We start from the raw sequence: 15,121 nt of genomic DNA on the forward strand, positions 1-15,121 counted from the left end.
GTAAGATAACTAATAATCATTCCTCATAGTGTTGTAATTTTGAGTTGATTGTTTATTTAATTATTGAGCGCCCCGCTATCTCCCTCTCAATATAAAAATTTGATTTTTCATCAGTGTTTTGTTTTATACAGGAAGTTCAAGGGGGAAAAAACTTTAAACGGTGATTGGTTGAGAGTCTTATAATTGATTTTAATAAAAAAATCAGAGCTCTGTTCTTTCTTCTTTTACATTTTTTTACGAAATGTTTTTTGCAATTTCAAAGAATTTTTTTTACATACCCTTGACTTGAGAAAGTAAAACGTGCCCTCTTTTTTAGTTACAATATTGAATCAGCTTCATGCCAATGTATATCTTTAAAGCTTCACATTCCCAGTATATATAAGATTCTATTTGGAACCCCAACCTCTATGCATTGGGGTCTCATCTTTCTATATTCATGCATTATTTACAAAGCACAATAAGTTTGATTCGGTTTCTTTTTTGAGGTTGCAGATTTTTGAAAAGCTTTGTGGAACAATTCAAACTCTGAAAGCACCGAAAGATTTTGAAGACCATCAAGACAGAGTGCCATCAAATAATCCTCTGCTTCAGATTCTCTGTTTTCCTATCATCAAAATGCTGTCATCTTCTGTTTTCTTCATCTTTGGGAGTTGATTCATGAGAAGCTCACGTGAGTATCAGCTTTTTTATCTCAAAGAATTTCGTTTTTCAGAGGTTAAGGCTTCAATCAATTTATAGTTAGTTTAATAAACTTTTGTGGATGGGGTTACTAAAGGCTTGAGTTTCTTTTTTCTTTCTCTGTTTATTTTAATTGTATTACTGCTTAAAATATTCTATATATTGCGATCTTATCTTCCTACTCTTTTTAGTTGCTTGGTATTAAAGAGATTGATTGATCAAATTCATTGGATCGCAATTTTTCCTGTTTGCCAATAGATTTCAAAGACTGACAAGATTTAGAATTATTCTTTCTTTATTTGACTCAATTTAATGCAATTATTATGCAGGCATAATGAGATGTGCAGGCATGGAGCCTGATATATGAATCATGTACACTTGTCACATAGGTAGGTAGGCATGTACACTTGAGGTTGCTTTCATTTTAAGTGACAAACCAGAATGTTATTGACTTTCATTTGTTAAAACTAATCACCTTTTAGTTATTGTGATTGAAAACTTTCAGGTGTTGTTGAATTTACTCTAATATTGTGTACTTTAGTGAATCAGGTCAAAATAGTTGATCAGATTGCTGTGTTTTGAAGAAAGAGTTATATGAGAAGCAAGGAAGGCAGGTAAAAAAAGCTTATTCAATGGTCACGATTTTGCCTCATCAGTAATATAATATCTAAAGGAACCACTTTAGCTAATTCATGAGTAATGGTTAATAAAAAGTATTAGTGGTCACTATTTCGGTTTGTTACCATAAAAGAAGCATTGCTTTTTGGTCATTCAATCATATTATATGTTGGATAGAAAATTTGATTTCTAGTGTTCTGCTTCTTCAGGTTTCAACATTAAGTGGCTTATGGGTATTATGCAATTAACAATTGTCATGAGGCATAATTGAATTTCCTTCTCAATTGCTTTTTCACTTTAGTAACAATGAGGCATAATTGATTTAGCATTACTGAGTCTAACGTTTTAATTGACACTCTTTAAATTGCTCTTTGACAACAATTGCACTCAATAATTTGCTACTTCTAACTTTTAGATACTCATTTTAATATATAAGATCGTGTCTTAAAATGAATCTAATATTTTGGTATTTGAAGGTAAATGAGTAAATTTCATCTACACGAATCTCATTGTTTAATTTACCGATTCCAATAAAATATTTAGTTGTTAGCAAATTGGTCATTAGTTTTGATGAAAACAAATGATTTTAAAATTATTTCAACTTAGAATTGATATTTTTAAAAATTGAATCCTCATTGACTGACATGCTTTTATTGCAGAATCTGGCAGCAAAGCATAACTGACAATGATATCAAAGAGGAAATTAGTCACTGGATCAATAAATAAAAGAAATACAAGAGGAGGAATCTCATCAGTGTTCATTCCAGATTAACCGTATGCTTCTGAGTATCATTGTTGAAATTTGAGTATGAGTTCTCAAGAGTGCTTTCAATATCTAGCTATTCAAGAGCAACCTATGCAGATAACTACTGTTTACTTAAGCTGTATTGGCTCGGGCGTGAACTGTGTAAAGCTTTAGATGCAACTTATGAGTAAGTTATGTAAAAATCTTAGAGTTGTGACTTGTAAGATTTGTAGGTGAGCTCTCTTTGTGAAACTTACTGGCATTGGGATTGGATTTTTATAGTGGGCAAATCTCTTGAGTATTTTTCAAGAGGACTGGACACAAATCAAAGGACCGAATCAGGATAATTCTCATGGTGCCTTATTTTTTCTTTCTTTATCTCTAATTTATCAACTAACTATATTTAATTTCTTGTTTAATCTCTTAGATAAACACTATTAACGTCTTTTAAAGTTAATTTAATCAAATCATTATATGAAACTTCTAGTAAACAGAAATATTAGTTGTAAGTGGCCTATATTATTTTAACAAATAATTTTTTTGGTAGCTTGCAGCTGACTAAAAATCCATAAAAAAGGAATTTCGTAAAATTATATCTACTGTCAGCTTCATATTCTCATATATTCTATTATCATTATTGTGATTTGTTTTTAGCACATGATTTTGTGAGTTTGTGAAAAACTCATGTCCCACATTAGAGATTTTTCTCTTGGGATCTTTGAGCTCAAAACTTGGCTGGTTAAATTGAAGTTGTACCGAGTAAGGCTGTGAAGGCCTGAATAGCAAGATCTTCGACTTTCATGTATGTCCGACATTATCTGCCTGCTGTGAGTGAATTTTAATTTCATCTTGATGTATTATTATATTTACTTTGAGCCATATGGTGTCAAGCACACTCCCAAACTCATTATTTGCACCCAACGAATATCTACTCTACCCTTGCAATAAAAGATGCTTTCTGAAAGAACCTTTCGCTTCCTAAAAGCATCTTTGAAGCTTATTCATGAGAGGCTCATTGAGTTTTGTGGGTTGGTATGAGTAAAAAAATAGGATAATATTTAGAGGATCTAGGTTCATTTGACACTATAAACCCATGAGAATATCCAATCAATTGTGTATGACAATGTATTGGGTAATATGCTGCATAAATTCGTATCAAGAAATGGGCTTGGGCCCAAAATTTGAATGGATCAGGAAGGCCTGCAAACAAAAAGCACAAGCCCAACCAAATTGATCAAATCAAATGGATAATGGGATTCGAACTCACAACTTTATGAGTTACAAACTGACTCCTTATCAACTGAATAAATTATTATTGGCGGTTCTATTTTGTCTTTTTTTTTTGCCTGAAAGTTCTATTTTGTCTTTTTGATCATTGGTCTTCGTGGTTCCACACCTCAAAATCATTCTCGTCCAACCAAACAATAACATCTCCAATGTCAAGATGATGACTTGATTTTTTTATTTATTTATCAGTGCATTAAAATATATTACATTTAGCCTTGGTATGGGTGAAGTGAAAAAAAAAAGGAAAATAATAGGAGGGAGAAAATAATAGGAGTTTTCTGTCTTGATATTATTTCTTCTATATTTTTCTTCTCATCCAAACTAAGAGTCTGTTTGGTATGAAGGAAATGGAGAGAAAGAGAATGGAAGGAAAATTTTAATGGGCTTATTTTAAAAAATTAGAGAAGTGGGGTTAAAATTTTCCAATTAATTTTCTCTCTCTTTTATCTTATATTTTCCTTTTATGAAAATTTTATAACCCCAATTCTTCAATTTTTTAAAACAAGATCATTAAAAAATTTTCTTCCCTCCGTTTTCCTTGTACCAAACAGATCCTAAAATTAAGAACCATCATCAAACACTTTAGCCTGCAAAAAGTATAGAATTCTAACTCATCGGAAATCATTTTGGAATTTTGAAATCCTCTATAATAAACAGTCTTTCTCACCCTAAACATATGAATTAGTTGAGAGTTTGTTTTGACTTTTGAGACAATACTTATATCAAGTTTTTTATATCTATTATATCAAGTTTTCTAATCACACATTGCCACATATCCTATTTTTAAAATATTATCATTAAACTATAAACCCATATGACAAAAAGGAAATACACGGTCATATGTAATTAAAAAACTTAACATAATGAATATAAAGAACTTGGATATAATTCAATCAAGTTTGTCTCTCAAATTATAAATTTTTCTGAATTATTCTTATTGGTTGCAGTACTAATTTAATTTCTAACTTTTGTCAAATTATTCCTATTTATTATACATACTAAAAACAACTTTTGCAAGAGATAATTTCTAATGTAAAAGATTAAACTAAACATTTTAAAGGAATAACACGCATTATTTTGGAGATAACTAACTTAATTTTTTAATATCTATAAATTAATTACTTAATACAGCCTCCGTTACTAAATATAAAACTTCATTTAAGATTACAAACAAAGTTTATAATTTATGACAGTATTTCTTATTCGACTTCATTGCTAGAAGATATTTTGTCGAAAATGAATGGTTCTTGTTTAGTCCTTTCAAATAAGATAAGAAAGAGGCAACTTTGAATTACCTCTATCAAATTGAATGTCGTGTCATTGTCTTTTCCCATTCACGTTGGTGAGGAATTTAGAGGGTTATGATGGAAACAGAAAATATGATGAAAGCAAATAAAATCAATATTTGTAATCAAAGACACAAATAATCAAGAATTCAATCTAAAAATCCAATCTATAGCGTACTACTCTCATAACCTTTTGATTAACATAGAACGAGACATAGATATTTTCTTTTACCTTTTTTTTTTTTTACCTGTTTTGCAAAATGATTTTTTTTTAAATTTCAAAACCCGCATTGTTTTTTCGACCCTTGAGTTGAAAAAATAGCGTGCTCTCTATTTTAATTTGACTATCGAATTAGCTTCAATTCACTACATTTAGTTTCCGCATTCCCTATAGAAAAATGGGTATTTACTACCTTTGATTATTAATATAAAAGCTAGTTTAGCTTTTAATTTAGTTTTAAATATAAAACATCAATCCACTTTGTCTCTAATATTTATCTATTTTTTTCAAGTAATCTTTATAGTAGTTTTATATGTTGATGAGTTACTGTTAATTGTAATTTAGACACACATGATTAATAAGAGTATTTTAGAAAAAAAATATCTATTTATTACAAATAACTAATTTAAGTAACTTTCTTAATCTTTTCAAATTAGTCAATTAGATTTTACATTAAGGATTGAAGGTAGTCTAACCAAAACAATTAGGAAAAATGATATTTGGGACTATCTGAGGGATCAAAAATAATTGAGGACATCAAATTTTCAAAATAACAATTATAAATAAAGATTTTGGGACAATTAATTATTCTTGCGTAGGCTCTTTCAAGAAAAAAACGGAAATGTCACTGGGCATGGCCTACCATATTAAAAACACATGTCCTTCTTATCTTCCTTGCAATATCCCCCTTGTATCATTTTGAGAAGCAGATGGGATATTTCCCAGAATGTACTGAGGCACACCGTGGTCAGAAGTCATTAAACGTCCACATTTAATGGTTTAATTTTCTCGATTAATCTAAACTAGCTTCATTCTATCTCTTCCGATCAAACTCTGTTCACTCTCATTATCTCGGCCACCATACAAAAAGAAGCTATGGCTGCAGCAGCTGTGGGACAAGCATTGCTCTCTGCTTCTTTGCAGACCTTACTGGAGAGGATTACCTCCAGCGAGTTTCGAGATTTCATGAAAAACAGAAAGTTGAATGTATCTCTCTTGGATGAGTTGAAGATGACTTTGTTGATGCTTGATGCTATCCTCAATGATGCAGAAGAGAAGCAGATTACCAATGATGGAATCAATAAATGGCTTGAAGAACTGAAAGATGCTGTTTATGATGCAGAGGATTTACTGGATGAAATCCACACGGAGTCTCTAAGATGCAAGATGAAGAAAGATTCTCAAGGTGTCACAAACAAGGTGAGATCCTTCTTTTCTCCTTCTTTTGGTCAATTTTATTTGGAGATGAACTCCAAGCTAGAAGCAACATCTCGAAGGCTTGAAAACTTTGTCAAACAAAAGGATATCCTTGGTTTGCAAAGTGTTAGCACGAGAGGGCATAAAACACCTACAACATCATTGGTAAATGAATTTGTTGTGGTTGGTAGAGAGGATGATAAGGAGAAACTATTGAAAATGCTTCTGTGTGATGAAGATCCGAAGGGTAATGCTATAGGAGTGATCACTATTTGGGGTATGGGAGGCTTGGGTAAAACTACCCTTGCACAACTCCTTTACAATGATAAGACTGTCCAGGACAATTTTGATTTAAAGGTTTGGGCCTGTATTTCAAATGATTTTAACCTATTCAGGTTGACCAAAAATCTTGTTGAGTCCATCACTTCAAAAGTCTATAATAGCACAGATATAGACTACCTTCGTGTTAAATTAAGAAATAGACTAAGTAATAAAAAGTTTTTGATAGTGTTGGATGATCTATGGAACGAAAAGTATAGTGATTGGGATGATCTCATAACTCCTTTTCACAGTGGAAGAAGGGGAAGCAAGATCATCATAACAACTCGCCAGCAAAGAGTTGTTGAAATCACACATACATTTCCCGTACATAAATTGAGTTGTCTCTCAGATGATAACTGTTGGTTTTTACTCTCCAAGCATGCATTTGCAAATGAAGATCCAAATAAATATCCACAGCTAGAAGCAATTGGAAGAAAAATTGCAAGAAAATGTAGTGGCCTTCCCATTGCTGCTAAAACAATAGGAGGTCTTTTACGTTCAAAAGTGGATGCAACGGAATGGAATAAAATTCTTAATAACAACCTGTGGGACATACCAAATGATGATGTTTTACCAGCTTTGCGTCTGAGTTATCTCGCTCTTCCATCACATTTGAAGAAATGTTTCGCTTATTGCTCAATTTTTTCGAAAGATCTGTTGTTGGAGAAAAATAAATTGGTCTTGTTATGGATGGCTGAAGGCTTTGTTCCTCCACACTCCCATGGGAAGAAAACATTGGAGGCAAAAGCAGATGAGTGCTTCAATGAATTATTGTCTAGGTCATTCATTCAACAATATGAAGGTGATCCAAGAAAGTTTTTGATGCATGATCTCATCAATGATTTAGCCAAAGTTGTATCGGGAAAGAGTTGTCTATGGTTTGAAGGCAATGAAATTCCAAAAACTCTTCGTCATTTATCATATACTAGAAAACGGTATGATGGTGCCAAAATGTTCGAGAATTTTGATCAGTTAAATTGTTTGAGGACTTTTTTACCTCAATCTAAGTATGGCTGGGCGTTTCCATCCTATTTGACTGGAAAGGTGATACATGATTTGTTGCCGAGATTAAAACGCTTGAGAGTATTATCTTTGTCTTGTTATGACAATGTCAATGAGTTGCCTGATTCAATTGGTGATTTGCAGCATTTGAGATATCTTGACCTTTCCTACACTCCAATTAGAAGGTTGCCTGATGCATTTTTTAAACTTCACAATCTGCAAACCTTGCTTTTATCATATTGTAGGAATTTCATTGAATTGCCAGAAAAGATAAAAAATCTTATTAATCTACGTCACCTAGACATTAGCGGCACAGCTTTGGAAGAGATGCCAACACAAATTACAGAATTACAAAATCTTCAAAGTTTGAGTAGCTTTATGGTGGGCAAACTATCAAATGGATTAGGAATTAAAGAGTTAAACAAACTTCCTCATCTGCAAGGTAAACTTTCCATTTTGAAGCTACAAAATGTTGTGGATTCAGAGGATGCTTTAGATGCAAACTTGAGGAGGAGAGAGAAAATTGAGGATTTAGTGTTAAAATGGGACGGTGATGATACTCAAGATTCACAGATTGTGAAAATGTTACTTGACATGCTTCAACCTTCAACAAATTTACAAAGACTGACGATAGACTATTATGGTGGCACTAGTTTTCCAAAGTGGGTGGGTGATTCTTCATTTACATATATTACCTTTTTATCTGTCAGTAACTGCAAATATTGCTTTTCACTCCCACCGTTTGGACAATTACCTTCTCTCAAAGAGCTCTTGATTAGAAGAATGGGATTAGTACAGATAATTGGGCGTGAGTTCTACTACAACAGAGTTCAGCCCTCTTCATTTCAACCATTTCCATTATTGGAAATTCTGGAATTTGAAGATATGCCAGTTTGGGAGGAGTGGATACCATTTGAAGGTGAAGCTGCCAAATTCCCTTTTCCTCATCTTAGACAACTGCGTTTATCTTATTGTCCTATGTTGAGGGGAGACATGCCTGTGAAACTACCATCATTGACAAAGGTTTATATATCTAATTGTGAACAGTTGGAGGCAAAATCATTATCTTCGCAATGGATCACATCTATTGAAGAGTTAAAAATCTTACAAGGGGGACAAGGTTTATTGAGAGCCCTTGATGATTATTCTCTCAGCTCTCTAAAACATCTGACAATTCAAAGGTGTTACAATTTGCAATGTTTGCCGAGAATGACAGTGAACTGCCACTGTCTCCAAGAGTTGTTTCTCTTTGGTGCCCCATCAATCATGTTCTTCCCAACTGACAGTCTACCCACTTCTTTACAACGACTTCTAATTCAAGACTGTGAGAAATTAGAGTTCATGCCTCAGGAATCTTGGCGAAGCCAAACATCAATTGAAGAATTGATGATTGATAATAGCTGTCATTCCTTGATATCCTTTCCATTAGATTGTTTTCCCAGGCTTAAAAAACTTGTAGTTTTTCAATGTCATAATTTGGAGACCTTTACAAATGTTGGGAGGTCCAATCTTTCCTTAGAAAAGTTAGCGGTCCACCATTGTCAAAAACTTGGATCAATGTCAGAAGTACATGTTAATTCCCTTGCCAGCCTTCAATTCTTTTCTCTTGAATGGCTTCCAAATTTGGAATCATTACCTCAATGTGGCTTGCCTTCTAACTTGCGATATTTGATCATTCGTGGCTGCAATGGACTATCTCCAATACCTTTTGAAAATTGGGGCTTTCATCGTCTGACTTCTTTGTCTCAGTTTGAGGTTGAAGGTAGTGGAATTGAAAATATTCTCCAGAATTTACTGAAGAATCAAATGATGCCCACTTCTCTTGTGCGTATGGTCATCTCTGATGTCCACAATCTTGAATTGTTAGATGGAAAAGGGCTTCACCGCCTTACTTCTCTAAAGAGGCTCTCCATTTATGGCTGTCCAAAGCTTGAATCCTTGCCAGAAGATTGCCTGCCATCCTCTCTTTTGTTTCTGAATATTTGGAGCTGTCCTAAATTAGAAGCAAGATACCATTTTCAAGGAGGCAGACACTTGTCCAAGATCACTCATATTCCCACCATAATAATTAATGGCGAATACCATGATCCTTGGTACATTCCATCTAAAGGTAAGCTCTCGATTTCCAAAACATTTCAGTATTTTTTTTTTCTTGCAATTACGTTCTCATCATTTCCCCAAAGCACATAAAAATTTTGTCTTCCCGTTATGATTATGGCATCCATCAATATTATAGCCTATAGGAAGCATCTTTCCTACATCACATATACCTCAAGTTGTAAAATTTGCTCAGCCTGCAGGACCATCTTTGCGTCTGCTATTTTTCTTTTCCCGAAAAACTTCTAGTCCTCTGAAGCATGTGACTTAATTTGAAGTACTGCTGTGCTTTCTTATCAACATAATAATATCACTGCTATGGTAATTTTGTGTGAGATTTAAAGTTAAAGCTAGCAACTTCCACCTTTCTATCTTTCTTTTTATAAAAACAAAACAAAAATCATATCATGCTTCTGCCAACTTATTGTTTTAGATTTTCGTTTGAATAAGCAGATTTTTATGCCATTTTTGCACATCTGAAGAAAGAGAGAGAATAATCGATGATGTCATTTTTAGTTTGCAATGGTCAATAATTAGTTATCATGTGATACTAATGATGAGTTAAGTATGAAACACAAACACACACACACAGCCTTGTCGCATAGGAGGTTTGATTTTGTCACAGATGGGTCTCTAGTTTGTTCAGCTTTCTTATGTTTGTGATGACTAATGAGATGGGGGTTATGATATATTTGTTAAGTAATATTTCTGATTTTATAAGATTTATTATGTTTTGATGAATCAGGTTTGAGGAGATGACAAAGCAGTATAATTATGCTTTAAATAAAAGGGAGAGAGATATGATATGCAAAGAAGTCAGGCAAAAGCTAACCCAGTTGTTGAGGTTGGCTAAATAATAGTCCTTTTTTTTTTTTTCAAATGTTACATGTTTTTTTCTTATAAAAATATCTAAAAGCTTTTAATTTTAGTGGATCTGATTCTTTGTTTTGATGTTACCAGGTTAGACAATATAAAAGGAGCTCAGGAAGAATTTCCTCCTCTTCATTTAAGCCATTTCCATCCTTGGAGATTCTTACGTTCGGAAATATGCCTAATTATTTGAAGGTCAATAATTAAATCATACATTAAAAACAGGAGTATATTATGATCCTTGAGATGTCGCATTTCTTCAAAAGGTGAGCTCTCAAATTTTACAACAAATAAACATATTAGTATCTATTGGCATGTACTTTTTTTCCTTTTTTTTTTTCCCTCGTTCGCAACGCAAATGAAAACTATGATATGTTCCTTTCTTCATCATTGAATCGATATCAACATTATAAGGCTAGATCTTGCCTATTACCCCTCCCCCCCCCCCCCCAAAAAAAAACACACACACACACAAACAGGCAAACATATTCAAAAATTTGCTCCCCCGACCACTGGCTGCTTGGCCGAATAGTGTGTGGTGTGTGTTGGGTGTGTGCGTGCAGGTTCGAGCCCGCTCCCTTGTACCTCAAAAAAAATTTGCTCACCCGATAACATCATATCAATGCCTCTCCTTTTTTTTAAAAAAAAAAAGTATGAATCTTGTGAAACAAGCTATTCAATTTTCTTTTTATACGAAGACGTAGGATTTATCAGGACAAAAATAGTGCTACTACGGTAACTATTGTCTAAAATTTAATTTACAATTATAGCTAGAACGTTTAATCTTCTTGTCTCTTTCAAAAATAAAATTTACAATTATTATGCAGGCATATATGAGATGCGTATGCTTGTCACATTTGGGGGTAATTCAAAATGATTGCAGAGCCTCCTTTAACATGCCTGTCCTTGAGGATTTTGTGGCATCGATCACCGTCTCAAGATTGTTGTTTCAAGGTAAAGGATCAGCCAGCCTGATTTGCATGAGCCTCCTTGCTTTTTGGAGAAAGTTACTAATTTAAATGTTTCTAATTTAATATAATCATCATATGAAGCTTATATTCCTTCGATCCTCAATATAAAACCTAATTAACTAGTTTGAGTAAAGGAAGAAGAATGTTAATTAAATTAGTTAATATGGCATATTTTTTTCCAAAAAACTCTAAGCATCTTTCTTAATTCTCTTCCCTCCCCTACTTGAGTGTTATTGAGGAAATATCGAGGAAAAAAAATAATAAATATGAGAAATAAGTCTTACATATTAGACCAATATAAACTCTCCAATTAGATCATATATTAAGGAATTGAGGAGTATTTTTTTATTCACAAATTGCTTGTAAGGCACAAAGCTAAAATTTGGCTGATGGTTTTTTTCCCCTATTTTATTGGATGTTGTTTTTTTCCCCCTTTTTCAGTGACTTGATCTAAAGTTTCACAAGCAGAATGTTATTGGCTTTCAATGAGCATAGAAATGGCCAAATGTTTCTTGAAGATGCCACATCTTAGGTAATGCATTTTTTTAATTATTGTGATTGAAGGGATTCATATGTTGTTGAATTTAATCTAATATTGTGTTTTAATGAATCATGTCAAAATAGGTGAGGGAGCTTGTTGAATTGCTCTGTTTTGAAGAGTCATATGAGGAACAAGGAAGGCGGGGAAAAAAGCTAATATCTATAGGAATCCCCTTTAGCTAATTCAAGAGTTACAGGCGAAAAATTATCAATGGTCATTATTTCTGCATGTTACCAGAAAAGCAGCATTACTTTGTTGCTCATTTTACGTTTGGATTGAAAATTTGATTATTCCTGGTGTTGTGCTTCTTTAGGCTTCAACATTAAGAGCTTTGTGGGTATTATGGAATTAACAATTTTCATGAGGCAGAATTGCATTTCCTATCAGCTGTAAACTACTTTTTGCACATTTTGTTTTAGTTTGGAGTGAACTGTGTAAAACTCTAGTTACCAATTACGAGTAAGTTATGGAAAAATTATGGAATTGTGATTTGTAAGAGTTGTAGGTGAGCTCATTGCAAAATTAGTGGGATTATAATCGGATTTTAATGGTGAGAAAATCTCTTCAGTAGTTTTCAAGAGGACTAGATATAGGACAAGGGACTGAACTAGTATAATTCTTGTAGCTTATCTCTAATTTATCACTGACGATATGTAGTTGTTTGTTTCATCTAACACAAACACTATCACAGTTTTTTAAATTAATTTAATCAAAGTATAATATGAAACTTCTAGTAAACAAAAATATTACTTATACAGAACCTATGTTATTTAAAAATAAAATAATGTTTTTGGTAGCTGGCATACTAGAAATTCATAAAAAAGGAATTTGGTAAAATTTCATATTATCATATATTCTGTTACCATTGTTGTGATTTATTATATGCACATTATCGTGAGAGTTTGTGAAAAACTATTGTCCCACATTAAAGAGATTTCCTTCTCAGGATCTGAGTTTGAAACTTAATTGGTTAGATTAAAGTTGTACCGGGTAGGGTTGTGAAGCATCTTTGGAAGCTAATTCATGAGAGCCTCATCTGAGCTTATATTGTCCCTTTTTTTTTTTTAATACAAGAGAGGGCTGCGCCCAAAATAAAACTAAAGTAGATGGGGACTAGATCCCAAGCTCTCCTTTTCCACAATGACCCTCAATTCAAGAGGGCACGTGTCAAATAAAGCTGAAGTAGAAATTCCTTTCTTTGCTAAATGATCGCTACACCATCACTGTCTCGATTTGTATGCCTCAGATGGACTTCCCAACTGCGTTTTAATAAATCCTGTATTCGCAGTACTGTAAGGCTGCAGTTTAAAGTAGCCTCCTTTGATGTCAGCATCTCAATCAGTCATTTAGCATCAGATTCCAGAATGATCTGTTTAGACCCATAATCCAAGGCCAAGCTCAAGCCCTTAAATATAGCCCATGTTTCAGCATCCAGAACATTGCATTTTCTGATCTTACAAGAGAATCCCACTATCCAATCACCTTTATGGTTCCTTATCACTCCCCCACATCCAGCATCACTCGAATGAGTATTGACTGCACCGTCCACATTTATTTTGACCCATTCAGGAGGAGGAGGAGACCAGCCACAAGTCATGACAGCTTTTACATTATCATCATAATCCTTAATCTCAGGTTCAAATACATAATTCTTCCAAATATGGCAAATCACCTTGAGAGGATCATCAGGTTTCACATAGTTGTTGTTAAATAGAACTTCACTCCTCCAATGCCAAAGTTTCCACACTGCAACACCCCAAATTAAGTCCCATTTTCCAATTCCATCTCTCCCCATATTCTTCTTAAGATTCAAAGACATCCAATCACATAAGGAAGCAGGAAAAAAGACGAGAAATATAGAGGATTCACAATTCCCCGCCATAAGTCTTTTGCATAATCACAGTCCCTTAGGATATGTAATATATCCTCATTACTTGCCATACAGTGGGAACATAAGGCAGAACAATGCGACCGTTTACTTCTCCATATTTTTGTAGGCAGTCTATCCAGAAAGGTTCTCTAAAGAAAGACTCGAACCCTTTCAAACCCCTTTCCATTTTCATATAAGGTTGAAAGTTGGATTATAAAGAGAGCATGGATTTTCCTCCAGAAGATAATAAGCGCTCTTAAGACTGAAAATTACGTTACTAGAGGCATTCCAAGACATTAAATCATGTCCACGGCATCAGAAGGACTTAGAATGCTCATCAATCTCTGTAATATTTCCTTATTGACCACTGACTTTAGTCTTTGAAAATCCCATGATCTGTTTGACACCCAGTCCGCCACTACACTCTCATTTTCCTCATCAGACAAATCTCGTAGGCCCCAATCTTTAATTTTCCTGTTTGGGAAGAGCCAGAAGTCATTAAAGAAGCTTATAGAATGCCCATCTCTCAAAATCCATCTAGTTCCTTTGTCTAACAAATCCTTTTGCTGACATATGAACTTCAATAGCTTTGAATCGCCAGGAACAACAGTAAGAAGGTTTTCCTCATTTCTCAGCACATATTTCTGATTCAAAAATATATTGTCCTTTTATATTGCCTCATCATCTTCCAATCTAGCCAGGCCCGTTTCCTTTGGACTCATTGCAGTATCCAGCTTTTGCCTATCAGAGGTGAACCTTTTGAGATATTCAGGGAGGAGGCATGTTGTACATATACCCCAATTGATTCTTAATAGAATGAAAATATTAATACTTTAAAAATAAATATGTAAATATGACTAATTGGGCGTATGTTAGGAGTAATGTTAAATTCTTATTTATTTTTCATTAAAAACACTCTAAACTTATTTAAATCCTATCAAATCGTATTCTTTATCATTACAAGTAATGATATATCATCTTTCCTAATATATTTTCATCCTCCATATATACTCTTAAAATTTAACGAGACTCGGCATTTTTTCATTAAATGGTTCAGTTTACTGTTAATAACCATGCATAGAGGACGTGAAGTTATATCAAGTGCCTGGAAATTTTGATGTGAAGCCTTGAGAAGTTTGAAATTAGTGAGCTTTTTTGATGTGTTGCTACAACACTTCTTGGTAGCTTTGAAGCCAAAACTAATTCCACCCGTGAAAATGGGAAAAAGAACACAAAACATAAACTGCTTGCGGATAAGACATACTATCATTTTTTTTGCTATATACTGAATGTTAAAACAAAAGAGACTTGGCTTGGAGCTCACTACTTTGTCCTTAATATAAGACATAATTAATTGATTTGAGTAGACTAAGAATATTAGTTAAATTAGGTAAATGATATGTTTTTTCTAAAACATC

General features: G+C 33.5%; 1 protein-coding gene across 1 annotated transcript; it reads left to right on the forward strand.

Moving 5' to 3' along the window:
- Positions 1-5,553: 5,553 nt before the first annotated feature.
- Positions 5,554-11,977, forward strand: LOC114743778 (putative disease resistance protein At3g14460). The gene is made up of 6 exons (XM_028931994.1): positions 5,554-9,464; positions 10,197-10,295; positions 10,412-10,587; positions 11,149-11,275; positions 11,734-11,824; positions 11,917-11,977. The coding sequence occupies exons 1-2, from the start codon at positions 5,711-5,713 to the stop codon at positions 10,208-10,210; spliced, it is 3,768 nt and encodes a 1,255-aa protein (XP_028787827.1). The 5' UTR covers positions 5,554-5,710; the 3' UTR covers positions 10,211-10,295; positions 10,412-10,587; positions 11,149-11,275; positions 11,734-11,824; positions 11,917-11,977.
- Positions 11,978-15,121: the final 3,144 nt, after the last annotated feature.

The sequence above is a fragment of the Neltuma alba genome, unplaced genomic scaffold, assembly GCF_004799145.2.
Source record: "Neltuma alba isolate B1F8T4 unplaced genomic scaffold, ASM479914v2 tig00004130_pilon, whole genome shotgun sequence".
NCBI classification, from domain to species: domain Eukaryota; kingdom Viridiplantae; phylum Streptophyta; class Magnoliopsida; order Fabales; family Fabaceae; genus Neltuma; species Neltuma alba.

What these genes read in the sequence shown, in the direction of transcription:
- LOC114743778 (XM_028931994.1), top strand. Translation starts at nt 5,711, where the DNA reads ATGGCTGCAGCAGCTGTGGGACAAGCATTGCTCTCTGCTTCTTTGCAG.